At 36.2% G+C, this 19,424-nt stretch overlaps 1 protein-coding gene across 1 annotated transcript; it reads right to left on the bottom strand.

Annotated features, from left to right (window-relative positions):
• Nucleotides 1-15,536: 15,536 nt before the first annotated feature.
• LOC141631167 (uncharacterized) lies at nucleotides 15,537-17,693 on the bottom strand. The gene has a single exon (XM_074443873.1). The coding sequence runs from the start codon at nucleotides 17,691-17,693 to the stop codon at nucleotides 15,537-15,539; it is 2,157 nt and encodes a 718-aa protein (XP_074299974.1).
• Between the last annotated feature and the right edge of the window lie 1,731 nt (nucleotides 17,694-19,424).

Raw genomic sequence — 19,424 nt, 5'->3', positions numbered from 1 at the left:
TAGCATGATAACGGTTAAACTATTCATGTGAGACAATTAAATAATATGAAAGACAAGATAACAGACACGGCCACTTAGCCACGAGCACGTATTTCAAGGAGATATGACCAAAGTAACCATCCAAATAATGCAGGACATTTATTACTCTTAGACTATAATTTCCCCGGGTAGGACTACGATAATAATACGGTCCTAGTCTAAATCTGCAGATTCTCGGGTGTACATCCCGATTCGACGTGCGCCAGCACAACACGCACCCAAGACTCGACTACTAAGGAGACCGAGTACCCCAATCGCCGAACAAAGACGAAAGTGGCGGAAAGAGTAAGATAAGACTCACTTGCCGTAACAAAGACAGTGGCCAAAAGCCGTACTTGCCGTAACAAAGACAAGTAGGCCAAAACCGTACTCGCGAAACAAAGACGAGTAGGTCAAACGCGTGCTTGCCGTAACAAAGACAAGCGGGGGCAAAAATGTATGTCAAGCATAAACGATGGTAATATGACATTTCTACAAGAATACGACTCTTATAAGTAATTATTTATAATAACCTTTTCATGCTTGTAACATATAAATAAACATTTCATTTCATAATTATACATGCCGGTTGAATAGAATAAACAAGTACAACAAACAAGTACATGTGACGGGATTATTAATGTCACACTCATACTTATGGCTTGCATCTCACCGTGAGTACAGATGAGAACATCAATCCCGACGATCATATCGCAACTAGAGGGCTTATAACTCACCCCTAGTATCCGATAGGACTGAGACTCTCATAATAGAACAATTCAAGACGTTATTAAGAATATGACTCTTCACAAATAACCATTTAACAATAAATATCTCATACTTGTCTTATGCAAATAAATATCTCATTTTATAATTTATCATGCCGGTTAAATAAAATAAATAAAATATAACAAGTGGTAATGGATATTTTACATCATGCAAAATTTACGGATTAAAATGGAAACCCACACAAGTTCCTTCTTCATGGGCCTACTACAAAACATGAGGTTGGTCCAAATCATTTTATCATATAAGTCCAACAAAAGAAATATAGTGAGCCTAATAATTGGATGATAGTGAGCCCAAGGATTTAAAGGTAGTGAACCCAAAAATTAAAATCAATTGAGCCCAACAAGCAAAGACAAACGAGTCCAACCAAATAAACTTGTAAAAGAACGATATTTAGCGAATCACGCTAATTAAAACACGAGACGGAAATATAAATAATAAAAACAAACCAAACTAGCGCCAACAAGCCGTTAATACGATTCAAGGGACAACTTGGGTAACCCTTAAACACGACTCAAAGACCCTTTTGGACAGTACCCAAACACGACTCCAGGGTGTCATTTGTACAAATTTCCCTATACACGACTCACAACTAGCCATGACCAACTCCGCAAAACGGGCGTGGACAACCCCGCCTCTACCCAAAACCGAACACGAAAAACAGGACCACAAACACCATCAAAATAGGTCGTTGAAACAGACGCGTGCAAAGACCTAAAAACGCTACATTCCGTCCCAAAACAGTCTATGTTTCTGCCCCAACCCGAGTCAAAACAATCCCAGTTCCTACCCATAAAATTATGTCACACCAGTCCATCTCTATCCTAGAACGAAGTCGTAACAGCCCAACCTCGGTCCTCACACCCCCGTCCCGAACAGACTCAGAAATGCGTATAACCCGTCTCCAACCTCGACATATACTTGTCTCAAAACCTGCACATGAAACCCGTCCCACCAATAGCATTTTACTGTCCTAAAACCAAGATCAAACGGTCCCAAAACCAAGACATTTAGTTACACAACAAATGCATAAACCGTCCCCAAAAAGACAGAGCACGACACGGCTCGAGTTACTCCAGCCTCGCGCATAAAACAGTCCTAGGTTGGGTTAAACTAAGACAGCATTTGAAGCGGGTTTAAGACGGATGTTCACAAGTATTAAGTAAGCTCAAGAGGGGCCCTAGAGACCACACATACCGAGTATAAGGCCATTTTCCTGTCCTAAATCTCACGATTTTGGGCAGCAACAACGAGTCACAATTCGACACTAGTGAGAACACGATTTAAGACGGAATTAACGCAATAAATTCAAGCATACAAGTAAGAAAATAAAAAAGACTCCAGCTTTAAAACGTAAGAGCATGAAAACGATGGGTAAGACGAAATCTCGACATTTTGTCGAGTAACCTATCACCGTTACCTGTTTTTGATCTCTTAAAGTCCAAGGAACCGTCCAAAGGTGATTCTAAACCCAAAATGGAAGAGATTAGCTCCAAAAACCGCATCCTTGAAAGACGGCCGAAATGAAACCGGATGAAAGCTTGGCTCTTTTTTATATAGGAAGAAGGAGAATGAGGAGGGGAAGCTAATGGAGTAAGTTTTATGAAAATTGGTTGAGGAATGAAGGCGGGATCGGAAATTGAAGGGTCGACTAGAAATGGTGGTTGAAGGTTTCTGTGTGTGTGTTTTTCGCAGGGAAAAAAAAGGAAGAAGAAAGGGAGAGGGGGTGGGGACGGGTCAACCATCACCACAACAAATGATAATAATAATAATAATAATAATATATATAATAATATATAAATATTAATAGGAGATATTTTAAAAGTGGAGTATAGGTAGGTGAATGTGTTGTTGGTTTTTGATTGGTCCAGATTAAAGTCGGTACAGAGTGAAATGTGACGGTCTATAGCTAGACGGAATAAGGTCTCGAGTTTATTTTAACTTGAGACGGAAACTAATATTATTACTGTCACTATTATTATCCGACCAAAAATACGTATACATATATTATTATATAAATCATGCCTTTAAGATATAATTTAATCGTACGTATTTTTATAAAAATGAGCTTTTATATAATACGTTTATAAAAATCGCGTTTGAGATAAAATTAATCAAATTGAATAATCCAAAATTATAAAATAAAGTAATCAAACGGTTTAATAAATTTTAAATGTCAAAATAGGAAATTCGCGGGTGTTACAATCACCCCATCTTTTAAAAAGTTTCGTCCTCGAAACTTGAAGGTAGAAAAGAAAGGTTATAAAATAAAACTGAACTTTTAAAGTTGGTAACCAAAACATTAAAAGGTTACTTATCGTAAGAATCGAAATTCTTTCAAAAGTTTCAAATACAGTTTCCGACAGAACCCGATCGAAAATTAAATTAGTTGTATAAATCAAAAATCCAAATACTTTCCGAAACATTAATGAAGAGCTGTCAAAAGTATAAGTCTCATTCATGGAACGAAATCGCTCTTGTCGTGCACACAAGAACGCTAACCTTCCAAGTCAAAGACAAATTTAAAACAAAATCATTCGCCGACAAGCGTAGAACAAGTTATTAAACGTCTCTAATAACGAGTTCTATCATCCGATCAACGTTAAAATCAAAAGAGATAGGTAATTTACTCAAATGTTCTCTTGCAAGAGCCAAAAATAGAAATAGAAGTTCCACCTTTAAACTAAAAAGGGAGTCAAATTCTTGAAAATATAACATTAAACTTTCACCAAGAAGTCATAAACAGATCAAAGTTAACCGAAATTGGATAAGATTTAAAGAAATTTCGGGTTTAGCAATTAAAATAATGATAAAGAAGTCTATACTCAAAGAACAAATAGAGAACTAAATCAACTTTCATTTTCAAACCTTTAAAATAGGTAAGGTCTTGTAAAAGTAAATAAACTTTTAACAACGAATCAAAATGGTAGCTTGAAATGTTTAGAAATTTTATGAAATGAAAAGTAACTTAGACATCATAACTATAAAGTACGCTAGGAGGATTCGAACTTAACCAACAAAAGAGCTTTGATGAACTTCCTAGGAGTAAGAATTGAAGTCAGATCAACAAGGATGTCAAAGATGGAGTTTTTACAAGTCTCTAGACTCGAATCAAAAGGAGAAGTACAACAAAAGAATAGGAGGTGCGCGAACGATAAAGCTTATGGTCAAGGAAGAGAGAAATTGGACAACAAGGAAACCCCAGATATTCAAACCTCAAACAACAACATCATCCTAAGCGGTTCCGAAAACTTCCTAACCACAAAACTTATAATCAAAACACTCCCAAGGGTTTCCTCAAATTACTCATGTTACTTCATTTTAAGCTATCCCTTGAAACAAGGTACTCTACTATAAGTGTGATTTCATCACTCCAATCCCAAAACATCCACAAACAACTTCCACAAGATCAAGGTCAAAACTTCCAACAAAGCTATACTCATATCCAACTAGTGTCAACCATAGGTTTCTCAAAAGTAAAACTCTCGATCAAAAATCCCAATACGAATGTTTTCTTTCAAATCTGATATCCTAGAGTTTTACTCACCATCGAGTTCCCAAAATACAAGGTCTTAGTTGTAACAACGCTTTATCACCTCATACTTTCCACATTTTAATACCATAGATTGAAACTATGTCCTTTAACTTAACATTTGGCGTCAACCATACCATTATCCTTTTCTAGTTACTAAAACAAGCGCTAAGAGTTTCCAATATTGTAGCTTATTCTCACTCTCATACTATACCTCAAGTAGTAATCAATATCACTCACTTAAACCAACTAATAGTCCCACAATTAGCATTTCTCATATGGTAACATCTATATTATCAAACCCTCATATCCAAAGCGACTACGAAAGCCAATCACAAACTCGTCTTACTTAGTCAATCCTATATCCTCAAATCCACCATTCAATTTCATCCATCTTAGGTCAAGTATTAAGCACTAGTATCCCAAACATAAACAACAAAGCCAGGTTCTATAACCTTAGTAACCAATGCAACTCACACTTGACACACAAAATCCACCAAACAAATATACTCACTCTATCGAGGATCTAGGTATAAGAACCATCAAGTATGTCTCATCACACTACCTAAGTCTTTCCAACATCAATCCTCTCAAAACCAGGATTAAAGGTCAAACACAAACAATCTCCTCAAAAAACAAGTTTTTCAACCAAGGTCAACATTCCTCAAAAGAAAGAGTACTATCAAAAGGGCGTTAAGGAAGGATAAGTAAGGAACAAAGGACAAGTTAGGAAATACAAGAGTGACTTACAAGGAAAAAGAAAAGAGGATTTAGAAGAATGAATAAGCATTAAGAAGTGAAGAACAGAGCAAGGTACACAAAGAATGAGAAACATCTTCGAAGAAGTAGAAGCATTCTTCAAAGGTTGAACGAATCTTCAATCCTCAGCAATAGGCACCAAATCTTGATCACCACATTGGTAAGTTTACGGTTGTTGATCCACGGGCACAACAATTATTAAATGACAATCAACAAACATGTTAGAACCTAACAAAGAGCAAACACAATACAGACTACCACCTTAGGTCCTTAAGTCTACCCATCTCTCATTCATTATTCAAGGTCAAGTTCATATTTAAATTTGAGGTACACGTGTGTGCGTCGGGAGCAACATAGGCTCTGATACCAATTGTGAACCCCCGCTATAAAGCGGAAAATATAACTAATAAATTAAAGCGGAAATTTGTGAGATTTTGAAAACTTTTAAAATTTAAAGCGCGGGTTCACCAAAATCCAAAACATAAATAAAGAGTGCGGAAATAAAGATTTAAAATTATACAAACGTGATAGTCGAGGTGTGGGAAAATATATCCCTCGAATGACAATACAATAAAAGGTAGGTCAAAACAATCCTAATAAACCAACTACTAGGCCGAAGTGCTCGCTAGCTCACACATGTAATCACCCCATGAATGCATTACTAATACCTGTCATTCATGTAAACATGAACGCCACAGTCAGTGGGGAGTAACTCAAGGTTCTCCCAGCCACAAAATGTCGAAACAAACATAACAAAGAACTAAAACAGGTAAGCCATGTAAGACTCTTACAAAAATATGGATATCAAGTTTATGTTTAAACATGGTGATTAAATGAGATGGAACAAGATAAATCAACATTAACATGATAACGGTTAAACTATTCATGTGAGACAATTAAATAATATGAAAGACAAGATAACAGACACGACCACTTAGCCACGAGCACGTATTTTAAGGAGATATGACCAAAGTAACCATCCAAATAATGCAGGACATTTATTACTCTTAGACTATAATTTCCCCGGGTAGGACTACGATAATAATACGGTCCTAGTCTAAATCTGCAGATTCTCGGGTGTACATCCCGATTCGACGTGCGCCAGCACAGCACGCACCCAAGACTCGACTACTAAGGAGACCGAGTACCCTAATCGCTGAACAAAGACGAAAGTGGCGGAAAGACTAAGATAAGACTCACTTGCCGTAACAAAGACAGTGGCCAAAAGCCGTACTTCTGCCGAACAAAGACAAGTAGGCCAAAACCGTACTCGCTGCAACAAAGACGAGTAGGTCAAACGCGTGCTTGCCAGAACAGAACAAGCAGGGCAAAAATGTATGTCAAGCATAAACGATGGTAATATGGCATTTCTGCAAGAATACGACTCTTATAAGTAATTATTTATAATAACCTTTTCATGCCTGTAACATATAAATAAACATTTCATTTCATAATTATACATGCCGGTTGAATAGAATAAACAAGTACAACAAACAAGTACATGGGACGGGATTATTAATGTCACACTCATACTTATGGCTTGCATCTCACCGTGAGTACAGATGGTAACATCAATCCCGACGATCATATCGCAACTAGAGGGCTTATAACTCACCCCTAGTATCCGATAGGACCGAGACTCTCATAATAGAACAATTCAAGACGTTATTAAGAATATGACTCTTCACAAATAACCATTTAACAATAAATATCTCATACTTGTCTTATGCAAATAAATATCTCATTTTATAATTTATCATGCCGGTTAAATAAAATAAATAAAATATAACAAGTGGTAATGGATAGTTTACATCATGCAAAATTTACGGGTTAAAATGGAAACCCACACAAGTGCCTTCTTCATGGGCCTACTACAAAACATGAGGTTGGTCTAAATCATTTTATCATATAAGTCCAACAAAAGAAATATAGTGAGCCTAATAATTGGATGATAGTGAGCCCAAGGATTTAAAGGTAGTGAACCCAACAATTAAAATCAATTGAGCCCAACAAGCAAAGACAAACGAGTCCAACCAAATAAACTTGTAAAAGAACGATATTTAGCGAATCACGCTATTTAAAACACGAGACGGAAATATAAATAATAAAAACAAACCAAACTAGCGCCAACAAGCCGTTAATACGATTCAAGGGACAACTTGGGTAACCCTTAAACACGACTCAAAGACCCTTTTGGACAGTACCCAAACACGACTCCAGGGTGTCATTTGTATGTAATTTATACACGACTCACAACTAGCCATGACCAACCCGCAACACGGGCTGTGGACAACCCCTGCCTCTACCCAAAACCGAACACGAAAACAGACCACAAACACCATCAAAATAGGTCGTTGAAACAGCCGCGTGCAGCACCTAAAAATGCTACATTCCGTCCCAAAACAGCCTATGTTTCTGCCCCAACCCGAGTCAAAACAATCCCAGTTCCTACCCATAAAATTATGTCACACCAGTCCATCTCTATCCTAGAACGAAGTCGTAATAGCCCAACCTCGGTCCTCACACCCCGTCCCGAACAGACTCAGAAATGCGTATAACCCGTCTCCAACCTCGACATATACTTGTCTCAAAACCTGCACATGAAACCCGTCCCACCAATAGCATTTTACTGTCCTAAAACCAGCATCAAACGGTCCCAAAACCAGCACATTTAGTTACACAACAGTCGCATAAAACCGTCCCCAAAAAGACAGAGCACGACATGGCTCGAGTTACTCCAGCCTCGCGCATAAAACAGTCCTAGGTTGGGCTAAACTAAGACAGCATTTGAAGCGGGTTTAAGACGGATGTTCACAAGTATAAAGTAAGCTCAAGAGGGGCCCTAGAGACCACACATACCGAGTATTAGGCCATTTTCCAGTCCTAAATCTCACGATTTTGGGCAGCAACAACGAGTCACAATTCGACACTAGTGAGAACACGATTTAAGATGGAATTAACGCAATAAATTCAAGCATACAAGTAAGAAAATAAAAAAGACTCCAGCTTTAAAACGTAAGAGCATGAAAACGATGGGTAAGACGAAATCTCGACATTTTGTCGAGTAACCTATCACCGTTGCCTGTTTTTGATCTCTTAAAGTCCAAGGAACCGTCCAAGGGTGATTCTAAACCCAAAATGGAAGAGATTAGCTCCAAAAACCGCATCCTTGAAAGACGGCCGAAATGAAACCGGATGAAAGCTTGGTTCTTTTTTATATAGGAAGAAGGAGAATGAGGAGGGGAAGCTAATGGAGTAAGTTTTATGAAAATTGGTTGAGGAATGAAGGCGGGATCGGAAATTGAAGGGTCGACTAGAAATGGTGGTTGAAGGTTTCTGTGTGTGTGTTTTTCGCAGGGAAAAAAAAAGGAAGAAGAAAGGGAGAGGGGGTGGGGACGGGTCAACCATCACCACAACAAATGATAATAATAATAATAATAATAATATATATAATAATATATAAATATTAATAGGAGATATTTTAAAAGTGGAGTATAGGTAGGTGAATGTGTTGTTGGTTTTGATTGGTCCAGTTAAAGCTCGGTGACAGTGAAATGTGACGGTCTATAGCTAGACGGAATAAGGTCTCGAGTTTATTTTAACTTGAGACGGAAACTAATATTATTACTGTCACTATTATTATCCGACCAAAAATACGTATACATATATTATTATATAAATCATGCCTTTAAGATATAATTTAATCGTACGTATTTTTATAAAAATGAGCTTTTATATAATACGTTTATAAAAATCGCGTTTGAGATAAAATTAATCAAATTGAATAATCCAAAATTATAAAATAAAGTAATCAAACGGTTTAATAAATTTTAAATGTCAAAATAGGAAATTCGCGGGTGTTACACTAGCAACACTCATTGACATGGCCATCAAAGCTATTCCACTATTTTGCATAGTACTTCTATCATCTTGAGCCTTAGTGTAGAATGAATACCCATTGATGTCATAACCTTGATAAGATAACACGTTCAAACTAGGTCCATGGGTTAACCACCTTACTTCCTCGGATACTTTCTCACGGTCGTTTTCCAGCTCAATGTCTACTTCATTAGTAAACCATTTAAGAAATGATCGATTATGCTCCATTGCTAACCACCTTTCTCCCTTAGAAGGATTTTGTGCACTTAGAAGGGTTTGATGCTTCTCTAAATACGGATATACATCGACCATGTGTTGGAGAATATAGAATTGTGCCTGGTCAAGGGTATCTCGGTTAATAGTGACTACGGCTTTTCCCAGCGTACCTTGTCCCTCAATTCTTCCTTCGTGTCGAGATGTCGGGAGGCCAATAGATTCAACATCTGACAGGTAGTCAGTTACAAACTCTAGCGCCTCTTCTGCCACATACCCCTGAATCATGCACCCTTCTGGCCTATTTTGGTTTCTTACGTAGCCGCCTAAGGGTTTCATATATCGCTCAAATGGATACATATTTCTTAAAAATACTGGTCCACAAATTTTAATTTCTCTCACCAAATGTACTATTAAATGCTGCATTATATTGAAAAAGGAAGGAGGAAAAAACATCTCAAGTTCACACATAGTTATAACAACATCTCGTTGTAATGTATTCAAGGTATCTGAGTCAACAACTTTGCTAAATATTGCATTGAAAAAATAGCAAAGTCTAGTAATAGCTCCTCGAACATGATTAGGCAGAACTCCACGAAGAGCTACTAGAAGTAATTGTTGCATTAAAGTGTGACAATCATGTGATTTCAAGCCTACCAGTTTTAACTCTTTCAAAGACACAAGATTTCTAATGTTAGATGAATAGCCTTACGGAACCTTCACCCCATGTAAACATTCACACACACTTTTTTTCTCCTTTCGTGACAAAGTAAAACAAGCTGGGGGTAAATAGGTTCTTGAACCTCTAATTTGTGGTGCTAATTCTGGTCGTATCTTTTGTGCGACCATATCTTCTCTAGCTTTGACACCATCCTTACTTTTACCAGGGATGTTGAGAAGTGTGCCAATGAGGCTATCACACACATTTTTCTCCACGTGCATGACATCAATACAATGTCTCACGGACAAATGCTTCCAATATGGTAAATCCCAGAATATGGACTTCTTTTTGTATAAGGTCCCATTACTTGGCTTCTTATATGGTTTTCCAAAATTATTTTCAATGTTTTTCACTTTTTCATAAACCTCTCTCCCACTTAAAATCTTTGGAGGGTTTCTAAGTTCTTGTTTCCCATTAAAAGGCTTCATTTTTTTCTATAAGGGTGTGACCGGCGGAGCAATCTTCGATTACAAAGGTACACATTCTTTTCCCCATGAACTAAACGGTCAGAAATTGTATCCTCCTCACAAATTGGACACGCTTTAGCCCCTTTCACAAGATAAACCAGAGAGGTTGCCGTAAGCCGGGAAATCATTAATGGTGCAAAATATCATGGCACGTAAGTTAAAAGTCTCACCATGATAAGCATCATATACCTCTACCCCTTCATCCCATAATAACTTGAAATCATCAATCAAGGGTTCTAGGTAAACATCTATATCATTTCCAGGTTGCTTAGGCCCCAAATCGTAGTGACAACATAAGATATTTACGCTTCATGCATAACCAAGGAGGGAGATTATAAATTGTTAGCAAAACCGGCCATGTGCTCCACCGACTACTTAGACTACCAAACGGATTCATACCATCAGACAAAGTCCAAGCCTTAAATTTCTAGCCTCGATCCAAATTCAGAAACAAATGATCTATTGTTTTCCACTATGTTGAATCACCGGATGACGAATTTTGTCATCCAAATTCTACCTTCAAATATGCAAATTAAGTTTTTTGCATCTTTTACATTTGCAAAAATTCGTTTAAATCTTGGGATAATTGGAAGATACCACAAGACTTTAGCTGGGACCCCAATATTTTTTTTGGAATTTTTTTCTAATTTGTAACGTGAAGCCCCACACTTTGGACATTCGTTTAAATCTTTATAATCTTTTCGATACAAAATGCAATCATTAGGACATGCATGTATCTTTACATAATCAACTCCCATTGGACACAAAATTTTCTTAGCATCATAGGTACGCTTAGGGAGTTCATTGCCATCTGGTAAAATCTCACTCAACAACTGAAGCAAACTTGTGAAACTTTTATCACTCCATCCATTTTTCGCCTTTAAACTATACAATTTTAAAGTTGCATATAGGCGTGTCAAACTTGAACCTGGGTATAGGGGTTTAATTGCATCACCAGCTAGCCTATCAAACATCTCTACTTGTGTGGGGTCTTCAGTGGATTTCTTCAAATCATTAATCAGGTCGTCTACTCGATCGAAATTTTTATCAAAATCATCTCCCTCAATGTCGCTATCATCCTCTAAATTACTACTCAAGGTAGGCAACACATCCTCCCCATGCCAAATCCACCTTGTATAACTTTTGTCAATACCATTACATAAGAGGTGACTTTTCAATTCTTCAGAATCAAGATACACATTATTCCCACATTTAACACATGGACAATAAATTTCTTCAACATTCTCCGTATTATTAATAGCAAGTCTAACAAAATGTTCAACCCCTTTCCTATATCTAGGGTCCAAACGGTCAACAAACATCCAGTCACGATCCATATTCCCAATCTCCGTATATATTCAAGATCCACTGCGATAGTTTATAAGGTTAAAAGGTTATTATTGAAAAGTTCAGGACGAATAATTCAAAACTCAGGCATTAATCAGCTAAATACTTAACATCAACTCCATAATTAACAATCCACTGATGATAATTATTGCACACTTCTAACACTTAGCTTCTAACACTCAACTGATAATTTGATGCACATCAAAATCCTGCAGTCAGGCAATTGGCAGTAACTGTCAATGCTATTGACTGAACAGCTACTAAGTGCATCAAAATTGGCATGAGGAGGATGACTGAACAGCTAAACTGGTGATTTTCTTAATCCATACTACTGCCGCAGTCTAAATAGTTGGCCTATCAAAATTGCACACTTCTAACACTTCGCCTAACACTTCTAACATCTGACCCAAAGCATAAATTGATCAAAATTGATAGGTATCAGCATGCAGTAAATTCACCCAAAGCATATGTACCAAAAAAAAAAAAAAAAACACTTCTAACAATCGATTAATCAGGCATGCATGCAATAAATTGATCAAAATTGCATACGGTAACATCTCACCCAAAGCATAAACCCCCAATTTGAAATAATTAATAGGTATCAGCATAAACCCCCAATTTGATTATCAAAACTACAATTTTATTAAGCATAAACCCAGATTTTATTAAAAACCCATAATTTATTCTTCAATTAAAATTGAAAACATATCACACAAATGACAAAATCCAAACATACATGTAGTAAATTGATCAAATTAACAAAAAATTAAGCCTTTAGTAAAAAAGATCGAAAAACACCTAATTATGGTGAGGGATGACAGCGCGAGATAACAGCACAGGGTGGTTGACGATGAGCGCCTGGTGAATAAATTTGATGAATTTGATGGAGGATGAAGGTATGAATTGTATACTGAGACGATGATATGAGGGAGGATGAAGGTATGAATTGTATGACGATGAGCTAGGGATTATTAGGTTTATTAAAAATGATTTTTTTTAATTATACATACTTGAAATTATACAAGTGATAGGGCGGTGAGGGAAATATTTTGCGCGCTTATAATTTTCACTGTATATGTACATCGGTTAAATTTTATGCACGATGTACTTGATTATCATATAGACATGGGCTTTGTTAAAATCCCATGTCCATTAAAATCAGAAATAATGGACATCAGTTTTGTAACACAACTGATGTACATATAATTATAAGTACATCAGTTTTTTGCAAACAACTGATGTGTATAATTTGTACATCAGTTTTCTAAATAATCAGATGTCCATCAACTGATGTCCATAACGAGTTTTGTAGTAGTGTTTGTTAGGTGAAGTATAATCAAGTTAGTTATATCTAACTAACTTCCTAACAGACTCTATATTCCACATCCCCCCCTCAAGATGGATAATCTTGATACAGCTTGAGTCCTAGCTTTGCAGCAAAGAAATGATGTTCTTGTCTGCCAAGTGCTTTTGTCATCACATCTGCAAGCTGTAAACCTGTCCTGACATGCTTAGTGTAGAGAAACCCTTCCAATTGCTTGTCTCTAACAAAGTGACAGTCAATGTTGAGGTGTTTAGTTCTTTCATGGAAGACAAGGTTTAATGTAATGTGCTGAGCAGCTTTGTTGTCACAATATAACGGAATGGGAAGCTTGATGTCAACTTTGAAATCTTTGAGTAATCCAACCAACCACACTAGTTCACTTGTAGTATAGGACATGCTTCTGTATTCGGCTCCAGCAGAATTCTTGCTAACTGTGACCTGCTTCTTAGTTTTCCAAGAGACCAAGGAATTTCCTAAGAAAATGCAGTAACCACTTAAAGACCTGCAACTAGATGCACACGAACCCCAATCTGCATCACTATATGCTTGCAAACTAAGGGAGGCAGTAGAGGAATAAAATAAACCAGCGTTGACAGTGCCTTTCAAGTATTTAAGAAGATGTTGTGCAGCTTGATAATGTGGTTCCCGTGGCTGGCTAAGGAACTGACTAAGGTGCTGTACACTGTAAGCAATGTCAGGCCTTGTCAGACTCAAGTATAGCAACCTGCCTATAAGTCTTCTGTATACCTCAGGATTAGTCAATAACTCTCCTTGATCAATAGCTAACTTGAGTCCCTTTTGCATAGGAAATGAAGCAGCTTTACAATCTTCAAACCCTGCATCTTTAATGATGTCTAAAACATACTTCCTCTGATTCAACATTATACCAGAAGCATTCCTTCCAATCTCCAAGCCTAAAAAATACCTCATCTCACCCAAGTCCTTAATAGTATACTTGGAATGCAGTTCTGACTTCAGTGTATCTAGTGCAATCAGGTCATCACCAGTCAACAATATATCATCAACATACACTAAAACCAAGGCTAAATTATTGGTTAAAGGATTATGTTTAGTAAAAAGAGAGTAGTCTTGTTTGGATTGTACATAGCCATGACTAACCAAAACTTTTGTCAGTTCTTGATTCCATTGTCTAGAAGCCTGCTTCAAACCATATAATGACCTTATAATCTTACACACTTGACCTTTCTTAGCCTTAGTGTAACCCAAAGGGGCTCTCATGTAAACTTCTTCATCAATATAGCCATGTAAGAAGGCATTATTGACATCTAGCTGATAAAGAGACCAATTTCTAATAGCTGCTACTGCAAGTAAGGTTCTGACAGTAGTGAACTTTGCGACAGAGGAAAAGGTGTGTTTGTAGTCCTTGTCCTTAACCTGATTAAAACCCTTAGCAACCAACCTTGCCTTGAACCTCTCTACTGTTCCATCAGCCTTATGTTTTATTTTGTAGACCCACTTACAACCTATAGCCTTCTTGCCAACAGGTAATGATGTCAATTCCCATGTATTATTTATCTTAAGAGCACTTAGTTCCTGATTCATGGCAGTGACCCATCTAGCATCCTGACTAGCTCGATTGTAATAACTTGGTTCAAACTCTTGAATGACATTATTCAATGATGTTGTATAGCTTGGATCAAAATCATCATGAAGTTGCTGAATAACAGCAGCATGTAGAGCAGTTGAACAATGGTAATCAACCAACTTTGCTGGTTGTTGTCTTTTTCTACTAGACTTTCTGATTGGAGGAGAACCAGATGCAGGAACAGACTGTACATAAAAATCTCCAGTACTAGAAGGAGTATTATGTTGTGATTTTTGAGTACTAGATGTAATAACCTTTGTATTATCTGGCATATTATTTGTTATTGCAGAAGTAGGCACTTGTATACTATCAAGATCAGTCAAGAAATCATTGATTGCAGGAACTGCTGATGAACCAGTAGTCTTAAAAGGTAGACAAAACTCATAGAAGATGACATCTCTATTTATAAAGGTGTCATGTGACTCTAAATCATAGAGCTTATATCCTTTCTGATTAGGAGGGTACCCAAGAAAGATACATTTTTTAGCTTTAGGCATAAATTTGCCTCTAGCAGTGGGAGGCTTAGTGGCATAGCAAAGAGAGCCAAACACTCTCAATTCATCATAGCTAGGCTTAGTGTGAAATAATAACTCATGAGGAGTCTGCCAATCTAACACAGATGAAGGCATCTTGTTTATTAAATAAGTTGCAGTAAGTAAGCAATCCCCCCAAAACCTAATAGGAAGGTGAGCATGGAACCTAAGAGCACGAGCAGTCTCCAAAAAATGTCTATGCTTTCTCTCTACCCTACCATTTTGTTGAGGACGACCAACAATACTTCTTTGATGTATGATTCCTTTAGAAGCAAAATAATCTTTACATTGTGATTGAAAGAATTCAGTGCCATTATCAGATCTAATTATTTTAATTTTGGTACTAAACTAAGTTTCAACCAAATTTATAAAATTGACTATCAAATTAGGAACTTGAGTTTTCTGCTGAACTAAAAAGGTCCAGGTGCATCTGGAATAATCATCCAGAATGGTAAGAAATGACTGTGCACCAGTCCTATCAGCCTGTTTATATGGTCCCCACAAGTCCATATGAACAAGATCAAAGCATTTAACAGCATGTGAAGCACTTCTATTAAAAGGCAAAGAATGATGTTTGGCTAAAATACAAGTTTCACAAAACAATTTATTAACATTCTTCATAGTAGCAGGATGTACATGTTTTAACTTCTCAATAGAAGAATGGCCAAGCCTAGAATGAAATAAATCTACATTTATTTTGTTAACAGAATGAACAAAGGATGCATTATTACAAGCATTGTGATTATTGAACACTCTAAGTTTGTACAAGTCTCCACATCTTTTACCATAAGCAATAGTAGTTTTACTTGAATGGTCCTGAAATAAACAAGCATCATGTAAAAAAGTGACAGTTAAGTTAGACCTGGTTATCAATTTTCCAACAGACAAGAGGTTAGGTTGAAAATCAGGTATAAGCAAGACATCAAACAAAATAATATCTGAAGTTAAGTAAACTGTCCCAGTTTTATGTACTGGTTTCAGTGTCCCATCAGGTAAAGCAACAAACAAAGGATGGGACAGAACTACAATATTATGCAACAAGGAAATATCTGATGTCATATGATCAGATGCTCCAGTGTCAATAACCCAATCTTTATAATTGGAAGACCCATAATTAGCATAAGAGTAGGGAAGAGTGATACCTGCAAAATGACTAAAAGGTTGAGAAGCTGGTCCATCAGAATTAGAAGAAGAAGTCTTCTCAGACAAAGCTTGTAGAACCTTGTGTGTTACTGAATCAACAATGCCCTGCACAATGTCTGGTGAAACTTGAGAAGCAACAGATGCATCAACAGGTGCAGAAGGTATCTGAGAAGCTTGAAATGAACCCATTGGATTATTGTAACCATATAAAGTAGGGTAAAAAGGATTAAAATTGCCATACTGGCCAGCACAAGAAGGAACAGAACCATAAACTGCAGCATACTCAGCATCCTGATTGTGACTAACTTCAACATTACTGGCAGTCTTTGGTGGTGGAGGTGCTGGTGTGACAGTTTCAGCAGAATTACTGGATTTCTTTGCTTGTTTGGCTTTCCATGCCTTACTCTTATAACAATGCTCAATTATGTGACCCTTAATTTCACAAAATAGACATGTTTGTAGCTGAAAACAGTCTGCAGTTTTATGATTTGTCTTCCCACACTGAGCACAAGGTGGATTATCAAACTGCCCAACAACTGCAGCCTGACCAAAATTATCTTTAGATTTTTTGTTTCTGTTATTGTCCTCAGCTGTCTTATGACCATTAAACCTTTTCTTGGCAACATAAGCAACATTCTCAGTAACAGCAGAACCATAACTATCATTAATAGATTTCTGGCATTCTATCTTTTGCAAGACACCTAATGCTTTGTTTATGGGTGGCAAAGGTTCCATAGACAAGAGAGACGACTGAACATGTTCATACCCAGCATGCAAACCCATAAGCAATTGAATCAATTTCGATTGTGTTTCCCTTTCAACCAATCTCTTCAACAGATTACATGTACACTTAGTTATGATGCCACAAATACATTGAGGGACGGGATCCATATGATCTATGTTCTCCCATAGACCCTTAATCTTACTATAGTAATCTATCAAGGAGGCATTTTCTTGTTTAACATTGGCGAGTTCTGTCTTTAACTGATACAATTCAAGAACATTCAATTGCCCAAATCGTTCAACTAACTCAGACCACAGATGCTTAGAAGACTGAGTATATTGAAAATTATCTTGTAAAGTTTTGATCATAGAATTTTTAATCCAACGAGAGACAAAAATATCACAACGAATCCAGGCGTTATACCTCTTATCAGTTTTCTCAGGAAGCATGCATTCTCCAGAAATAAAACCAATTTTTTTCTTGGAAAGCAGAGCCTGAATGATCTCGCGCTGCCAATGGCAAAAATTAGAGCCATCAAAGACTGTTTCTGAAAGCTTCAATCCAGGCTGGTCAGTATGAGACAAGAATAGAGGATCATCAAGCGGAGAAAAAAGAGAATCTGGTTCAGGTTGAGACATATTTGATTGATGATTATTGGATTTGTGATGAATATATGAAGATAAAGATTCAAAGATTTATCAATGAATATGTTTGTTTATGTTTGCGGAAGCGTTTTTAGGATTGATACCACTGATACCATATGAACTATAGTGAAATCAGATCATGGTGATTAAACTGTAATGATGATGATGAATATAAGAGAGATGAGAGGAAGAAGAAGAGAGAGAAGTAAATCTGAATATTCTGAATTAATTAACAATGTGTTACAGCGTTGGAGTATTTATACTAGTTTGTTAGGTGAAGTATAATCAAGTTAGTTATATCTAACTAACTTCCTAACAGACTCTATATTCCACAACAACCGATAACTATTTAAATGGCAAAAATTTTCGTAGCCAAAACTCAAAACCTATGATTAGAGAGAGTATTTTTTTAATTAATCTTGTTCAATGATCACCTACTTTTACTTAACTAAGTAGTTTTAAACCCGTGCAAAAAAATGCACGGGTCGTAATAACAGATGTTATTATTGATACATGATCATATAAATGAGTGTTATTAAATGTGCAATGCCGTAACATTAAAACAAGATTTGACGTAATATAATTTCATAATTTCAGTAGCGGTCTTCATTTTGATGACATAATACGGTTTTTCATCATTAACGTAACTAACCAACATATAACGTACGTATAATTAAAGAAAAAATAGTTTTCATCTACGACAATGGTTTTCATCATTAGTGTAATTAAAATAATCGATTCAATCTATCAGTCGTTGCTTCGAACCACTATCACGGGGATATCACCCTAGTTGGTGCGCTCTGGGACATTGCACGTAAGTTATATATGTGAGTAGTATTTTTTTTCAAAATATGCTTTTCCAAAGCATGAGAGTCTAATATCTCCCTGGCTCACTACCACCGTCACCTCCATCATCTCTCCAACTCCCCTCAATTATTAAATAAAAATGAAAATCCGTCCACTCTCAATATCATCTTATACCCTCATTCTCACTTGGAGGCCTCTTTCTATTCCCTTCAAGTTCCGATTGAAAAATCTCTCACATCAAATCTGCCCTCAAAATTTACTTCACACCTCATATAACGACATTTGCAGTCAATTATCGAAATTATATGTATGATACAAAAAGATCGATCTTTATGTATTTCCGACTATTGATTTCTTTAAAATTGATTTCTTTTTCTTCCATGCAGTATTGTTATTTTTTTTACAGTAGTTCACTGTTTTTCCTTTTTTTTTTGTTTTTTTTTTCACTATTCTTCAATTATTATGAATAATTATGATGTCTTTCAGACCTTTTTAAAAAGTTATTTAAATATTGTTGTCTTTAGTTATCTATGTTTTTTAAGTATTTTTCCATATATTCATCTCATTCAAATTTAAAGGATTTGACTTTTAACATTAAAGCTAATTAAAGTGAATAATCAGAAGAACTTCTTGTAAGTATGATACGAAACTTATATTTCCTCCTTTTTATATTTCTTTGTATTTATTTTAAAGTTTATATTTTTTTCGATTTGGAACGGGAACTTTTTCAAATCTACTTGTATTATACTGGTTATGTTATATTTAGTTCTTTTTTTATTTGCTTTAATTTATTTGAAAGTTTATATATTTTCGATTTAAAAAAAAACTCTCTTACGGAGTAATCTATTTTCTACGAATTTTTTTATCTATCTCTACTATATTGTTTATGTACGAATATTTAAAAAAATGACATATCAA

Source organism: Silene latifolia, chromosome Y (assembly GCF_048544455.1).
Source record: "Silene latifolia isolate original U9 population chromosome Y, ASM4854445v1, whole genome shotgun sequence".
NCBI lineage: Eukaryota > Viridiplantae > Streptophyta > Magnoliopsida > Caryophyllales > Caryophyllaceae > Silene > Silene latifolia.
Note: the sequence above shows the minus strand (reverse complement) of the source record. Positions and strands in the feature narration are given on the sequence as shown.

Bases quoted from the DNA above. Each gene is read 5' to 3' on its own strand.
- LOC141631167 (XM_074443873.1), bottom strand. From the start codon at position 17,693: ATGTCTCAACCTGAACCAGATTCTCTTTTTTCTCCGCTTGATGATCCT.